Here is a 13,009-nt window from a genome sequence, read left to right as displayed (position 1 = left end):
TGACTCTGGGATCCCTCAATGCCACCCAGGCACAGCCAGGTGACAATGGGCACAGCTGGGTGACAACGGGCACAGCCAGGTGACAACAGGCATAGAGCCACCAGCTCCCATTGCGCTCCAGAGGGAACAGGTTCAGCTCAAACTTGTTAATTAATTCCCGCTCGTTAAGGAGGAGCAGCTTTGATGAGATTGCTTTTGAGTTTAATTAAACTCCGGTTTCCCCAGCGCTCGCGGAGCCTGGCTGGGCTACACCTGAGCCCTGGAGAGGCTGAGGATCCAACCTGCTCTCCTGGGGACAGGAACCTCAGCAGCCAGATGGAAAAAATCCTTAAAGTCACCTGGGGTGACACTGGGGAAGCTCCTGCCATGGGAAGGACCCTGGGCCACCCCCAGTGCTGGCCATAGGAGTGTCCCCATGCCACCTCCAGCCACAGGAATGTCCCCGGGACATCTCCAGCTATGACCAGGGGAAAGTTCCTGTGCCACTTCCAGCCATGTGAAGGTCCCTGTGCCACCTCCAGAGGCAGACATGGGAATGTGTTTGTGTCACCTCCAGCCATGGGAATGTCCCTGTGCCACCTCCAGCCAAGGGAATGTCTCTGTGCCATCCTCAACCATGGGAATGTCCCTGTGCCACCTCCAGCCATGGCCACGATGCCTCCTGGTGACATCAGGAGGTGCCAGCGCTGGGACAAGCCCTGAGCCAATGGAAAGGAGCTGAGTCTGAGCTCACTGTCAGATATTTTTTTATTAAATTAAATCTTTTAACGAAAATAATTAAATAACTGCAGGAATTCCAGAATCCAGCCTGGTATAGCCCTTGGAGCCTGGAGCCTGGCTCAGGAGCGCCGTGGGACAGTGAGGGAACACTGTCCCTGCTCAGGGGTGGCTCTGGCCAGCACTGAGGGTCCTGGGGACAAAGGGGTCCCCAGCTCTTGGGCACAGCCAGACCTGGGGCTCTCCCACCCTGTCCCATCGCAGCCACTTGGCCCAGAACCGCTCAGGTCACACCATGGAGCCGCTGTCCCCCATCTTCTGCAGGAGCTGCAACAGGGAGAGAGCAGGGTTAGCGGGAAAATCCACCTGGTCAGCTCTGGGGACACCGCGGTGACATTTTCTGTGCAATGCCATCCGTGGGGACAGATCCCAGCCGGAGACTGCCCACCATGAGGGGCACAGGGGGATGGATCCCTCCCGGGCACTGCCCATCCCAGGGGCACAGGGGGATGGATCCCTCCCGGGCACTGCCCATCCCAGGGGCACAGGGGGATGGATCCCTCCCGGGCACTGCCCATCCCAGGGGCACAGGGGGATGGATCCCAGCTCGGCACTGCCCACCCCGAGGAGTCTCCTGCCCCCTCTCACCTGGCTCAGCAGCGGGATGTTTGCCAGCGAGCCCAAAAACCCGAAAGCCACTGGGAAGAAGCTCCTGTGTGGACACAAAAGATCCTGCTGAGCTCTGGGGAGCATCCCCCAGCCCAGGCTCTATCCCGAGGATCCCATCCCAGGGATTTCACCCCAAGGATCTCATAATGAAGATCTCATTCCCACGATTCCACCCTGAGGGATCATCCCAGGGATCCCATGCCCAGGATCTCATCTCAAGGATCCCATGCCCAGAATCCCATCCCAAGGGATGATCCCAGGGATCCCATCCCAAGGATCTCATCCCAGGGATCCCATCCCAGGATTTCATGCCCAGGATCCCATCCCTAGGATCTCATCCCAAGGATCCCATCCCGCACCTGAAGAGGGAGATGAAGCCGTAGGCCTCCAGCAGCATGCCCAGGATCGGCCACCGCATGAGGACCACGATGAGCCCCCCGAAGAAGAAGCTGGTGCCCTTCAGCTTGGACCGCTGGAAGAAGAAGGTGAAGGTCCTCCGGAAGCCGATGATGAAGACCAAGCCAGAGAGGAAGAGGAGCTGGGAGGAGGGAGGGGAGAGGGTCAGGGCAGCTCCTTGATCCCGCTGTGGGGACCCCCAGGCCGGCCCTACTCACGTTCCCAAAAGCCAGGAGCACCGAGTCGAAGTACAGGAGGATCCCAAAGAGGAGGAAGAAGAGGCCGAAGCCAACCAGGCCCACTCCGATCCCTGTGGAAAATGGGTGAGCAGAGGCAAAGGCTCCACACCTGGGATCCCGGCATCTCCCTGTCCTGCTCCTTCCCAAAAACACTTTGGGCTTTTCCCAAATCTCAGGATCTGCCTTTACACCCAGGCCAGCCCTGGAGGAGGCCGTTGGTGCTCCAGAAACCCCCAAGGGCACTGGATAAATCAGGAACCACAAAGGAAAACTCCACGGGAAATCCCTGCCGAGCCTTTCCCCAAGCCTTTCCCTTTCCCTTTCCCTTTCCCCTTTCCCTTTCCCTTTCTCCTTTCCCCTTTCCCTTTCCCTTTCCCCTTTCCCCTTTCCCTTTCCCTTTCCCTTTCCCCTTTCCCCTTTCCCTTTCCCTTTCCCTTTCCCCTTTCCCTTTCCCTTTCCCTTTCCCTTTCCCTTTCCCCTTTCCCTTTCCCCTTTTACCCTTTCCCCTTTCCCTTTCCCTTTCCCTTTCCCCTTTCCCTTTCCCTTTCCCATTCCCCTTTCCCCTTTCCCCTTTCCCCTTTCCCTCCAGGAAAAGCTGGAGATGATCCCAGGATGATCCTGGAGAACCTCCCCACCCCCAGCCCATCCCCTTTTCCATCTCACCCCTCCCTGCCCCAACCACGCCATCCAGGGGGGATCCCAGCCAGCACTGGGATCTGCCAAAGGTCCCCACGGAGCTCCCGGGTCTCGAATTCCAGCCGGGACAGGAATTCCAGCCGGGACACGACCACCCCGCGCCTGCTTACGCTGGAAGTCGCTCAGGGCCACCATGTTGGCGGTGACGGGGCTGGGCGAGGCCGGGCGAGGGTGGCCCCGCTTGCAGAGTGACCCTTGGAAAAGCCCTTTAGTCCCCACGTCATCCTGGGAATCATTAACGGCCCGGGAACGCCCACGGCGCCACCTCCGGTGGGGGACACGGTGGCTCCAGGGGACACGGTGGCTCCAGAAGGGACACGGTGGTTCCAGTGGTGGCTCCTGGGGGACACGGTGGCTCCAGGGACATGGTGGCTCCAGGGGGGACAAGGTGGCTCCAAGGGGACATGGTGGCTCCAGCGGGGACAAGGTAGTTCCAGAAGGGACACGATGGTTCCAGTGATGGCTTCAGGGCTCATGGTGGCTTCAGGGGGACATGGTGGCTCCAAGGGGGATGTGGTGGCTCCAGGGGACATGGTGGCTCCAGAGGGACATGGTGGCTTCAGAGGGGATAAGGTGGCTCTAGAGGGACATGGTGGCTCCAGGGGTCATGGTGGCTCTAGAAGGGACACGGTGGCTCAAGGGGGACATGGTGGTTCCAGAAGGAACATGGTGGTTCCAGCAGGGACATGGTGGATCCAGGGAGAAGTGGTGGCTTCATGTCACAGTTTCAGAGACAGCACCTCCACAAGCACCAAACCCAACCCTAGTGGGTAAACAAAATCCAGTGAGAGGGAGGAGCAGCTGCCTCTGGACCCCCATCACCCCCTGCTTCTCCACCCCAACACTAAAATCCACATCCAAGCCCACCCCCGGGAAAAAAAGACAGGAGAACGTCGTTGTTTCATAGATATTTTTATTTCTCTACCACTAGGAAAATATCCCAGAAAACCAAAGCCCTCCCATCCCACCCTCTCCAAATGCATAAATAGATTTATTTATTTCTTTCTTTCCTCCCGATGCAAATCCTTTCCGGGCTAACAAGTCACTGCTTTATGAAGTGTTTATGAAAAATAATAACCAAAATAAAATTAATTGATTAAGGTTTGGTTTCCTTTTTTTTATTATTGTTCTTTTTTTTAAATAAAATAAAATAAAATCGCGGCCGGGTCGTACTTTGGGGACAGCAGCTGGTGGCTTTGGGAAGGGCGGGGTGGGAGCTTTGGGTCCTGGAGATGGGAATTGCTGCCCCACAGCCACCTCAGGATGTTCCCAAGGTGTCCCCAGAATAAGGGGGGGGTCTGCCCCAGTGACCCGAGAGGGGACACAGGGAAATAAACTCATTCTCTCTTCAAACTTACAGTCTCTGTATATTTTATTTTAAATAAATTTGCTTTTAATAAAAGCAGAAAAAATAGATATATTTTTTAAATAGGTTTTTTTCCTTTTTTTTTTTCTTCTTCTTTTTTTTTGTTTTTTTTTTTTGTGTTTTGTTTTTTTTTTTAATTTCCTTCCCCCTCTGATAAATTGGTAAAGAATCTTTTTTTTCTTTTTTTTTTTTTTTTGTTGGCGGGGCTGGCGCCAACAAATCCTGCGGAGAAGAGAGAGCTCGGCACGAGCTTTTTCCCGGGAAAAGAAGAGGAAAAACCAAATATAGATATATATTATAAATGTAGAATTTCCATCAAACATATATTAAGGCATGTAAATAGCAAAATAAAGGGCCAGCTTTATGAGCTAAAGGGGCAGAGGGAGGCTCAGATGGGAGCGGGGTTTAGGGCTCCAGGGATCCTACAAGTATTGCTAAGTTGGGATTGGGATGCAGGGAGGGTCCTGGGGGGTTTGGGATGGGGCCAGGAGGGATGGATTGGGATTTGGGGTTGGAGATTTGGGATTTGGGATCCAGCTCCTGGCCCCTGCCATGCTCACATCCTTCCAGGGATTCTGCTTCTTTCCCACTCTCCGGGATGATAAAGAAAAGGGGGAATTTGCTACAGGAAATCTGAACCGCTGGAAGGGGCTGGAGAGCCGCGGGAAGGGATTTTTGGAGGGTGACAGCGGGTCCCCAGGTGACACCTCTGTCCCCAAACCCCTCCTCAGCACTGTCCCCACCCTCCAGAGGGGTCCCTGCCGACCCCACGGCTCCGTTATCCCACCTGGCACCCCAATTCCCCGCTCTGCCCCCAGAGCTCCCGCTCCGTGCTTGGAGCGCCCTGGACACCTCCGTGTCCCCCCAGTGCCACCTCCATCCGTCCTGTCCCCTCTTCCTCCAGCTGAGCCACCGGAGGTTACACAGACGGGCTCCAAAATCAGGGTCACAGCTCAGGGAGGGGAAACGGCGCCCGAGGAGTCAAGGGGGAGCAGCCAAGTCTGCTGGGAGGTGGCAGCACCATCCGTGGTGGGGACAGGCGGGTCCCCACCCCAAGAGCCCCTTCACAGACCTTGGGGGGCTGTCCCAGGAGTCCTGTGCTCGCTGCAGGGCCACTGTCACAGTTGTGTCCCTGTGGCCGTTGTCACAGCTGTCCAGGTGTGTCCCTATGGCCACTGTCACAGCTGTCCGGTTGTGTCCCTGTGGCCACTGTCACAGCTGTGTCCCAGTGGCTGCTGCCACAACTGTCTGGTTGTGCCCTGGTGGCCACTGTCACAGCTGTGTCCTGGTGGCCTCTGTCACAGGTGTCCAGGTGTGTCCCGGCCACTGTCACAGCTGTGTGCCTGTGGCCACTGTCACAGCTGTCTGGTTGTGCCCTGGTGGCCACTGTCACAGCTGTGTCCTGGTGGCCTCTGTCACAGGTGTCCAGGTGTGCCCTGGTGGCCGCTGTCACAGCTGTCCAGGTGTGTCCCTGTGGCCACTGTCTGGGTGTGTCCCTGTGTCCACTGACAGCCCTGGTGGCTCCCTGGGGACAATCCCAGCCCCCTGCCCATCTCCTTGGGACGTGCCTCCTGTCTGTGCCACCTCTCCCGCTGCTGTCGCCGCCGGAGGGAGGGAAGGGGGTCCGGGAGAACCGAGGACGGTGGCGAGAGCTTCGGTGTCACCTCAGGAGGGGACTAAAACGTGGCCCCGTGGAACTTGGTGGCGCCAGCAGCAGCCAGGGCTTGAGCTGGGGAGTGGGACAGGACAGAGGGGCTGAGCTGGGGGGGCTCCACCCCACGCCCACCCCCCATGGGAAACACGGCCGGGATTTGGCTCCAAGGATCCAGGGGAGGTTGGGACCCCCCGGTTTTCATGCTGGTCCCCCCATTTTCCCCCTTTGGCTTTGGGGGGGGGGCACACGGTCCATGGAGGAGGCGGGGCTGACGTGGCAGCGAGGGGATGGAGGGGATGACGTCAGAGAGAAGAGGTGCTTACGTCACAGGCTCACACCCGCATGAGGTGGCTGCCGTCGGCCCGGGGCGGCTCGGACGACAGCGGGTTGGTCGGTGGAGTCGGGGAGGCTGGGGAGGTGGGAGGGCTGGGGGTGGCGCACTGAGCTGGAAACGAGAAACGGAGAGAGGGGTGAAGGACGCGGGAGAGCGCAGGGGACAGTGGAAAGGGGACAGCGGAGGGGACAGAGTGGAGGGGACAGCGGAAAGGGGACAGCGGAGGGGACAGAGTGGAGGCGACAGCATGGAGGGGACAGCATGGAGGGGACAGTGGAGGGGACAGTGCAGAGGGAACAGAGCAAAAGGAACAGCAGAGGGGACAGCAGAGGGGACAGCAAGGAGGGGACAGTGCAGAGGGGACAGCGCGGAAGGGACAGTGAGGAGGGGACAGAGCAAAGGGGACAGAGTGGAGGGGACAGTGGAGGGGACAGCGGAGGGGACAGAGGAGGGGACAGCGCGGAAGGGACAGAGTGGAAGGGACAGCGCAGAGGGCAGGGGCAGGGAGGAAAGAGAAGGGAAAGGGGGAAAGCAAGCGCAGGTTGGGCAGAATCACAGCTGGCAGGGCAGAGTCACAGCTGGCAGGAAAAGCAGCCATGGCTGAGCAAGACAAGCAGCCACAGCTGGGAAGGACAAACAGCCATGGCTGAGCAAGGCAGAGCCACAGCTGGCAGGAAAAGCAGCCACAGCTGGGCAAGACAAGCAGCCACAGCTGGCAGGGCAGAGTCACAGCTGGCAGGAAGGACAGAGAGTGACAGCTGGGCACAGCACGCACACGTGAGCTCCCGGCAGGGCTCCTCATGGACAAGGCACGGTGTGGCACCGAGGGCACCCAGGCACGGTGTGGCACCGAGGGCACCTGGACACGGTGTGGCACTGCAGTCAGCCAGGTACAGGATGTCACCATGCTCACCTGGGCACAGCGTGCCACCACAATCCACCCCCAGCATGAAGCACTGCCATGCACGGCCACAAGGTGCCAGCCTGTGCCACCACAATCCCTCTGGCACGGGGTAACACCACAATTCCCCGAGCTTGGACTGACACCACAACCTACCTGCGTGGGGTGCCACCGTGCTTGCTCAGCCACCTCATGCCATCTCATGCCACCTCATGCCACCCAGGCAGGCACTCCCATTCTCATGCTGGAAGCTGTGCCCAGCTAGAACAGCTGCTCCACCCCAGCTGGGCAGCCCCGGGTGTGGCAGGCAGGTCTGGGAGCTGTTGGCATCACTGTCCCCCTGTCCCAAGGCTGACTCCTGTCCTGCCCTCATCCCCCTGCCCTCCGGGCACCTCGCTGTGCCAGGGATCTGCAGGGTCTGACCCTCCAAGCCCCCGTTCCTCACCCGAGAGCATCCGGCCGCGGCGCGAGGCCTCGGCAGCCAGGGCACAGGAGATCTCGATCCTCTTCTCCTGCTCCTGCAGCTGCACCTCAGGGTCCTGTGGGGCGTCCACCTCCCCCTCGCCCAGGGGGATGACGTTCTGCAGGCTGGGAATGGCAGCTGGGGTCAGCACCCCCGCCAGGACCCCCAGGATGGGATGGGAGAGGGGTGGGTGGGATGGGATCCATGGGATGGGATGGGGGATGGGGTGGGATGGGATGGGATGGGATGGGATGGGATGGGATGGAGAGAGAGGAGTGGTAGGGTCCCCCTGGGATGGGTGGGGAAGGGGTGGAGGTGGGTGGGTGGTCTTGGAATGGCCAGGGGAAGGGATGCAGATGGGTGGTCAGTTCTGCCCAGGGAAGGGGTGCAGGTGTGTGGTCAGTGCCCCTCAGGATGACCTCTGGCATGGCTGGCATGGGCACTACAGCCTCACCTGGATTTGGCAATGAGAGTCTTGATCCTTTCCACCTTCTTCTGCTTCTCCTTCATCTCCTCAGGGCTCAGGGGCGATTCTGGCTCCAGCTCCACGTAGCGCTCGGGGATCAGGACTTTGTCTGGCGTGGACAGCTGGGGACAGAGGGACGAGCTCTGTGGTGCCCTGTACCAGACCCTGGCGACTCCAGACCCCACTGATAACCCCCAAATCCTGCCTGGACCCCGCTCCAGGCCATTGGGGACACTCGGGGACACGCCGTGCTCACCTCCTTGTTGATGTCCACCTCATAGTGCTGCGGCTCCAGCTCCATCTTCCTCAGCCGGGCGATCTCCTCCTGCGGCGTCTCGTACACCTTGCCGGGCTCGTCGGAGCGCAGCGCGGCCTCCAGGTCCGAGATGTCCACCTCGTGGATGCTGCGGTGCCGCCGCACCTGCGACAGACAGACAGACGGCCCGCGTCCCGCTCAGCGTCCCCACGCGGTGGCGCCTTGTCGCCTGTGCCACCCCGCGGTGTCCCCGCGGGCTCAGGGACTCACCACCTTGTAGGACGAGGGGGTTTTGGTGCTGGAAGTGTCGGGCTGGGGGCCGGGGAGCTGCTGTGGGCTGGGGAGCTGCAGGCTGCGCCGCTTCTCCTTCATGGAGCCGCTCTGGTGGCGCTTCATGCGGTCCATCTGCTCCTCCACGCTCATCTTCACCTTGGTCTCGGTGGCGAACACGGCGCTCTTGGGTCTCTCCTGGGGACGAGTCACAGCCTCATGGTCACACACTGGTGGCCGGCCACATCCTCCCAGTGCCACCCCACTCTGCCGTGAGCTGTTGGGATGTCTGTGACTCCCAGGATGTCACCCCGAGGATGTCACTCTCAGGATGTCACTCTGGGATGTCATTCCGGGGATGTCACTCCCTGTCGGAACTCAACACATCTCTCTGGGCGTCCAGAGTTACCGAGGACCCCAGACCCCAGACCCCAGACCATTCAAACCTGTGTGGCTTTCAGGTCCTCATACAGAGTTGGTTTTGATCCCTTGCTCCAGGGATCAAAATCAAATCCCCAGGTGTTCTGGGCTGTGTGCCAGGGTCTCTGGGTCCCCTGACGGGATCCTTGGCAACTCAGGACATCCAGAGGGATGTGTTGAGTTCTGACAGTGGATGGTGACACCTGGAGCCACCCTCCTGTCCCCAGGTTTCAGCAGGGCCCCCCTCAGTCCCCCCAGCCCATCCATACCCGGGAGCTGAGCCCGTTGGCCAGCCCGTTCCTCCTGGGCACCGCCTCCTCCTCCGCCGGAGATTTGGTCCTGGGGGGGACGATTCCCACTGTGGGGACACCACAAGACCGGGATGAGCCCTTGGGGACCCGGGCAGGGTCCCAGTGCCACTCCCGGTGCCGCCCCCGGGTGTCCCCATGCCGTACCCTTGTTGAGAGCCGCCTGTTTGTCCCCGTCGTGCTCCGGGTGGGTCTGTGGGACCCCCTCGGGCGTGGGGCCGGGGGGGCTGGGCCGGGGGGGCTCCTTCTTGCTCTGCTCCAGGCCTGGTTTGGGCTGTGCAGAGGGGAAAAGGTCCCCAGTGAGAGCCGGGCCTGTCTGGGGACACCCGCTGCTCTTGGGGTGACAGACAGACAAGGGACACACAGGGGACACCTGCTGCTCTTGGGATGACAGACAAGGGACACAAAGGTGACACTCGCTGCTCTTGGGGTGACAGATCAGGGACACACAGGGGACACCTGCTGCTCTTGGGGTGACAGACAGACAAGGGACACAAAGGTGACACTCGCTGCTCTTGGGGTGACAGACAGACAAGGGACACACAGGGGACACCCGCTGCTCTTGGGGTGACAGACAGACAGGGGACACACAGGGGACACCTGCTGCTCTTGGGGTGACAGACAGACAGGGGACACACAGGGGACACCTGCTGCTCTTGGGGTGACAGACAAGGGACACATGGACAGGGCATCAGCTGCTCTTGGGATGACAGATTGGGGACACGCAGGGGACATTCACTGCTCTTGGGGTGACAGATTAGGGACACACGGACAAGGGACACCTGCTGCTCTTGGGGTGACAGATCAGGGGACACATGGACAGGGGACACTGCCTGCTCTTGGGGTGACAGACAGACCAGGGACAAACAGACAGGGGACACCTGCTGCTCTTGGGGTGACAGACAGGAGACACACAGGTGACACCCACTGCTCTTGGGGTGACAGACCAGGGACATACAGACAAGTGACACCCGCTGCTCTTGGGGTGACAGATCAGGGACACACGGACAGCTTTGTCACTCCAGCTGCTCTTGGGGTGACAGCCAGACCATGGTCACGCTCCATGGACAGACAGTGGCCATGTGGGACCAGAGCACCCCAAAATCCTGTAAGGGCTGGGCACACACTGCTGTCCCCACAATGAGGGACAGGGTGACAATCCCTCCACAGCCTCTCCAGGAGCTGGGGACAGGGACATCCTGTGCTGGGCTCCCACTGCACCCCGTGCCCATGGGGTCACACAGGGCCAGGAGCGCCAGCAAAGGGACATTTCTGGGGTCCTTCCCCTCTTGCATCCCATGGGAACTGCTGGGGTGACAGAGGGATGTGACAACAGACCCAGCAGCCTGGTGCATCCCCTTAAATTCACCCTGGCACCCCGGGATGACACAGCCACCACTGTGCTGGCACCATGCCCTTTCCCAGCTTGGCACAGCCACTGCTTTTCCACGGCCACACATCCCCACCCCTGGCCATGAGGACACTCGTGTCACCTCTGTCCCCACACACAGCTGAGGTGTCACCAGGAATTTCCAAATCCAGCTTTGTCCCAGAGCTGGGGGCTTAGAGTGACACGGAAGGACAGTGACAGAGGCAGAGCAAAGCAGAGGGGACAACCAGGGACAACCAGGGACAACCTCCCCAAGAAGAGGAGGACAAGGAGGAGGAGGAGGGGACAATCCCTGTCCTGAGTGCACACAAGGCGTGGTGACCCTGGGGACACCAGGGGTGTGGCAGGGCTGGACCCAGGGCTGTCCCCTCACCAAGTGCCACCTCCACACTGTCCCTGCGATTCAGGGTGGGCAGCTCCAGCTCCCCTGCCTCATCCCAGTGCCTTCCATGCCCCGAGGAGGAGGAGGAGGAGGGGACAATCCCTGTCCCTGGTGACCTGCTGGGGACACCAGGGGTGTGGCAGAGCAGGACACGGAGCTGTCCCTGCACCAGGTGCCACCTCCACACTGTCCCTGTAGATTCGGGGTGGGCAGCTCCAGCTCCTGCCTCACCCCAGCGCCTTCAATGCCCCGAGGAGGAGGAGGAGGAGGAGGAGGAAGGGGAGGCAGGGTTCGGTACCTGTCCCCGCTTGGCCTCTCCTTGGTGCCAGGAGGGGAAGGCGGGGTAGGGCCAGAGGCGGCTCTCGCTGGGGAGCGGAGGAACGGCCGGAGGAGACTCCAGGGGCACGTAGGACTTGGGGAGGGGAGGTCGAGGCGGGCCCGGCTCCTGGCGCGGGCAGAGCGCGAGGCGTGAGAGCGGAGAAGGAACAGAGAGTTAGAAAAGAGAGAGAAACACACAGGAGCGTCCTGGAGGAAGGGATGGAGGAGAGGGAGTGACTCCAGAGGGTCCCTCTTGGTGCGCCACATTCTGCTGCTTGTCCCCTGTCACAGACATCTTTTATGGAAAATCCTTTCCTTAGGATTTTTCCTCCTGAGAAGCTGAGAGGCCTCAGGAACAAAATGTAAACATTGATTATCTGCTGCTGTAAGATGCAACAGGTGCATCTGTGATTGGTCTGATGGGGACGTTTCTAATTAATGGCCAATCACAGTCAGCTGGCTTGGACACAGAGCCCGAGCCACAAACCTTTGTTATTCATTCTTTCCTTTTCTATTCTTAGCTAGCCTTGTGATGAAATCCTTTCTTCTATTCTTTTAGTACAGTTTTAATGTAATATACATCATAAATATAATAGCATTTACCATAATAATATAATAATATATAATAATATAATAATATATAATAATATATATAATAATATAATAATATAGATAATAATATAGATCATAATATAATAATATATATCATAATATATCAATGTATAATAATATATATAATAAAACAATAAATCAAGCCTTCTGAAACATGGAGTCAGATCCTCGTCTCTTCCCTCATCCTCAGACCCCTGTGAGCACCTTCACACACAGACCCCAAAGTCACCAGGTGACACCAGGACCCATCCATGCCACCAAAACGGTGTCCCCAGGCAGAGCCAGGAGGGGAGGCAGCTCCGTGGTGACAAAGAGGGGATCTCTTTGTCATCATCCCCTGGTGACAAAGAGGGGACCCCCAGGGTCACTGACCTCGCCAGGGCCGGGCTTGGTGGGCGATCCCTGGGAGCCGGAGATGAGGGAGAAGGGGCTCAGGGGGCTGGTGAGGCTGGCAGAGCTCAGGGGGCTGGCAGGGCTGTTGGAGCTGTACGTGCCCGAGGGGCCCAGGGCCACTGCGGAGGAACGAGATAATTGAAGATAATTAAAGATAATAATTAAGGTTTTCACCCTGCTGAGCAGGAACTCATTGGGGACACCCCCTGCAGGACCCCAGCCCCCCTCACCTCGGTGCTTGGCCGTGTCGGTGCCTCGGGAGGGGTTGTTCTTCCTCAGCCCCTCCATCACGTCCTGGATCCGCCAGATCTCCCTCTGGATCTGCCGGTTGAGCATCTCGTTCTGGATGGGGAGAGGCAGAGCTCAGAGGGGTCCCAGGGCACCGGTGCCAACCCCAAACTGGGCAGAACCCGGCCCCAGACCCAGCCACAGGAGCTGAGAGGGGCTGAGCTGCCACATCCAGGGTTTTGTCCTGCTGGAATCCCTGGATCTGCTCCCCAGAGCCCAGCAGGGCTGGGGTGGCTGTGGGGACTCTGGGCTGTCCCCCTGGTGGCCACGGTGGCCAAAGCTGGACGTGAGGGCTGGGCATGGAGAACCCACGGGTGGAGGGACGGGGGGGAATTTCATCTCCTGGGGGACCCCAGGGGTGGCAGGGGACATGGGCGTCCAAGGACAGGGGACACACACACCTGGATGTCCAGGTTAGGGGTGGCACAGGGACACACACAACCTGGATGTCCAGGTTAAAGGTGACAGGTG

General features: G+C 59.3%; 2 protein-coding genes across 7 annotated transcripts in view; both read right to left on the bottom strand.

Annotated features, from left to right (window-relative positions):
• Positions 1–1,005: 1,005 nt before the first annotated feature.
• Positions 1,006–2,852, bottom strand: GOLT1A (golgi transport 1A). Its single transcript, XM_054291639.1, has 5 exons — positions 2,828–2,852; positions 2,001–2,092; positions 1,746–1,924; positions 1,366–1,429; positions 1,006–1,044 (listed from the first exon to the last, which is right to left on the bottom strand). The coding sequence occupies exons 1-5, from the start codon at positions 2,850–2,852 to the stop codon at positions 1,006–1,008; spliced, it is 399 nt and encodes a 132-aa protein (XP_054147614.1).
• A 2,717-nt stretch (positions 2,853–5,569) lies between these two features.
• The window catches only part of PLEKHA6 (pleckstrin homology domain containing A6), a 51,464-nt gene continuing 44,024 nt past the window's right edge, over positions 5,570–13,009 (bottom strand). For all 6 annotated transcript variants that reach the window (XM_054291629.1, XM_054291630.1, XM_054291632.1 and 3 more), the window contains 11 exons: positions 12,481–12,592; positions 12,230–12,369; positions 11,226–11,372; positions 9,303–9,429; positions 9,117–9,205; positions 8,428–8,625; positions 8,158–8,322; positions 7,890–8,023; positions 7,418–7,560; positions 6,061–6,182; positions 5,570–5,812 (listed from right to left, as the gene is read on the bottom strand). In XM_054291629.1, the coding sequence (XP_054147604.1) occupies positions 6,070–6,182; positions 7,418–7,560; positions 7,890–8,023; positions 8,158–8,322; positions 8,428–8,625; positions 9,117–9,205; positions 9,303–9,429; positions 11,226–11,372; positions 12,230–12,369; positions 12,481–12,592 (1,368 nt within the window). In that variant the 3' untranslated portion in view covers positions 5,570–5,812; positions 6,061–6,069. The remainder of the gene's footprint in view (positions 5,813–6,060; positions 6,183–7,417; positions 7,561–7,889; positions 8,024–8,157; positions 8,323–8,427; positions 8,626–9,116; positions 9,206–9,302; positions 9,430–11,225; positions 11,373–12,229; positions 12,370–12,480; positions 12,593–13,009) is intronic.

The sequence above is a fragment of the Melozone crissalis genome, unplaced genomic scaffold (assembly GCF_028551555.1).
Source record: "Melozone crissalis strain CALT ecotype California unplaced genomic scaffold, PUWL_Pcris_2 ptg000101l_1, whole genome shotgun sequence".
Taxonomy (NCBI): domain Eukaryota; kingdom Metazoa; phylum Chordata; class Aves; order Passeriformes; family Passerellidae; genus Melozone; species Melozone crissalis.
Note: the sequence above shows the minus strand (reverse complement) of the source record. Positions and strands in the feature narration are given on the sequence as shown.

What these genes read in the sequence shown, in the direction of transcription:
- GOLT1A (XM_054291639.1), bottom strand. Translation starts at nt 2,852, where the DNA reads ATGGTGGCCCTGAGCGACTTCCAGC. An exon ending in GGCCCTGAGCGACTTCCAGC is followed by an intron (nt 2,093 to 2,827) that starts GTAAGCAGGCGC and finishes CATTTTCCACAG; the next exon opens with GGATCGGAGTGGGCCTGGTT. An exon ending in TGCTCCTGGCTTTTGGGAAC is followed by an intron (nt 1,925 to 2,000) that starts GTGAGTAGGGCC and finishes CCCTCCTCCCAG; the next exon opens with CTCCTCTTCCTCTCTGGCTT.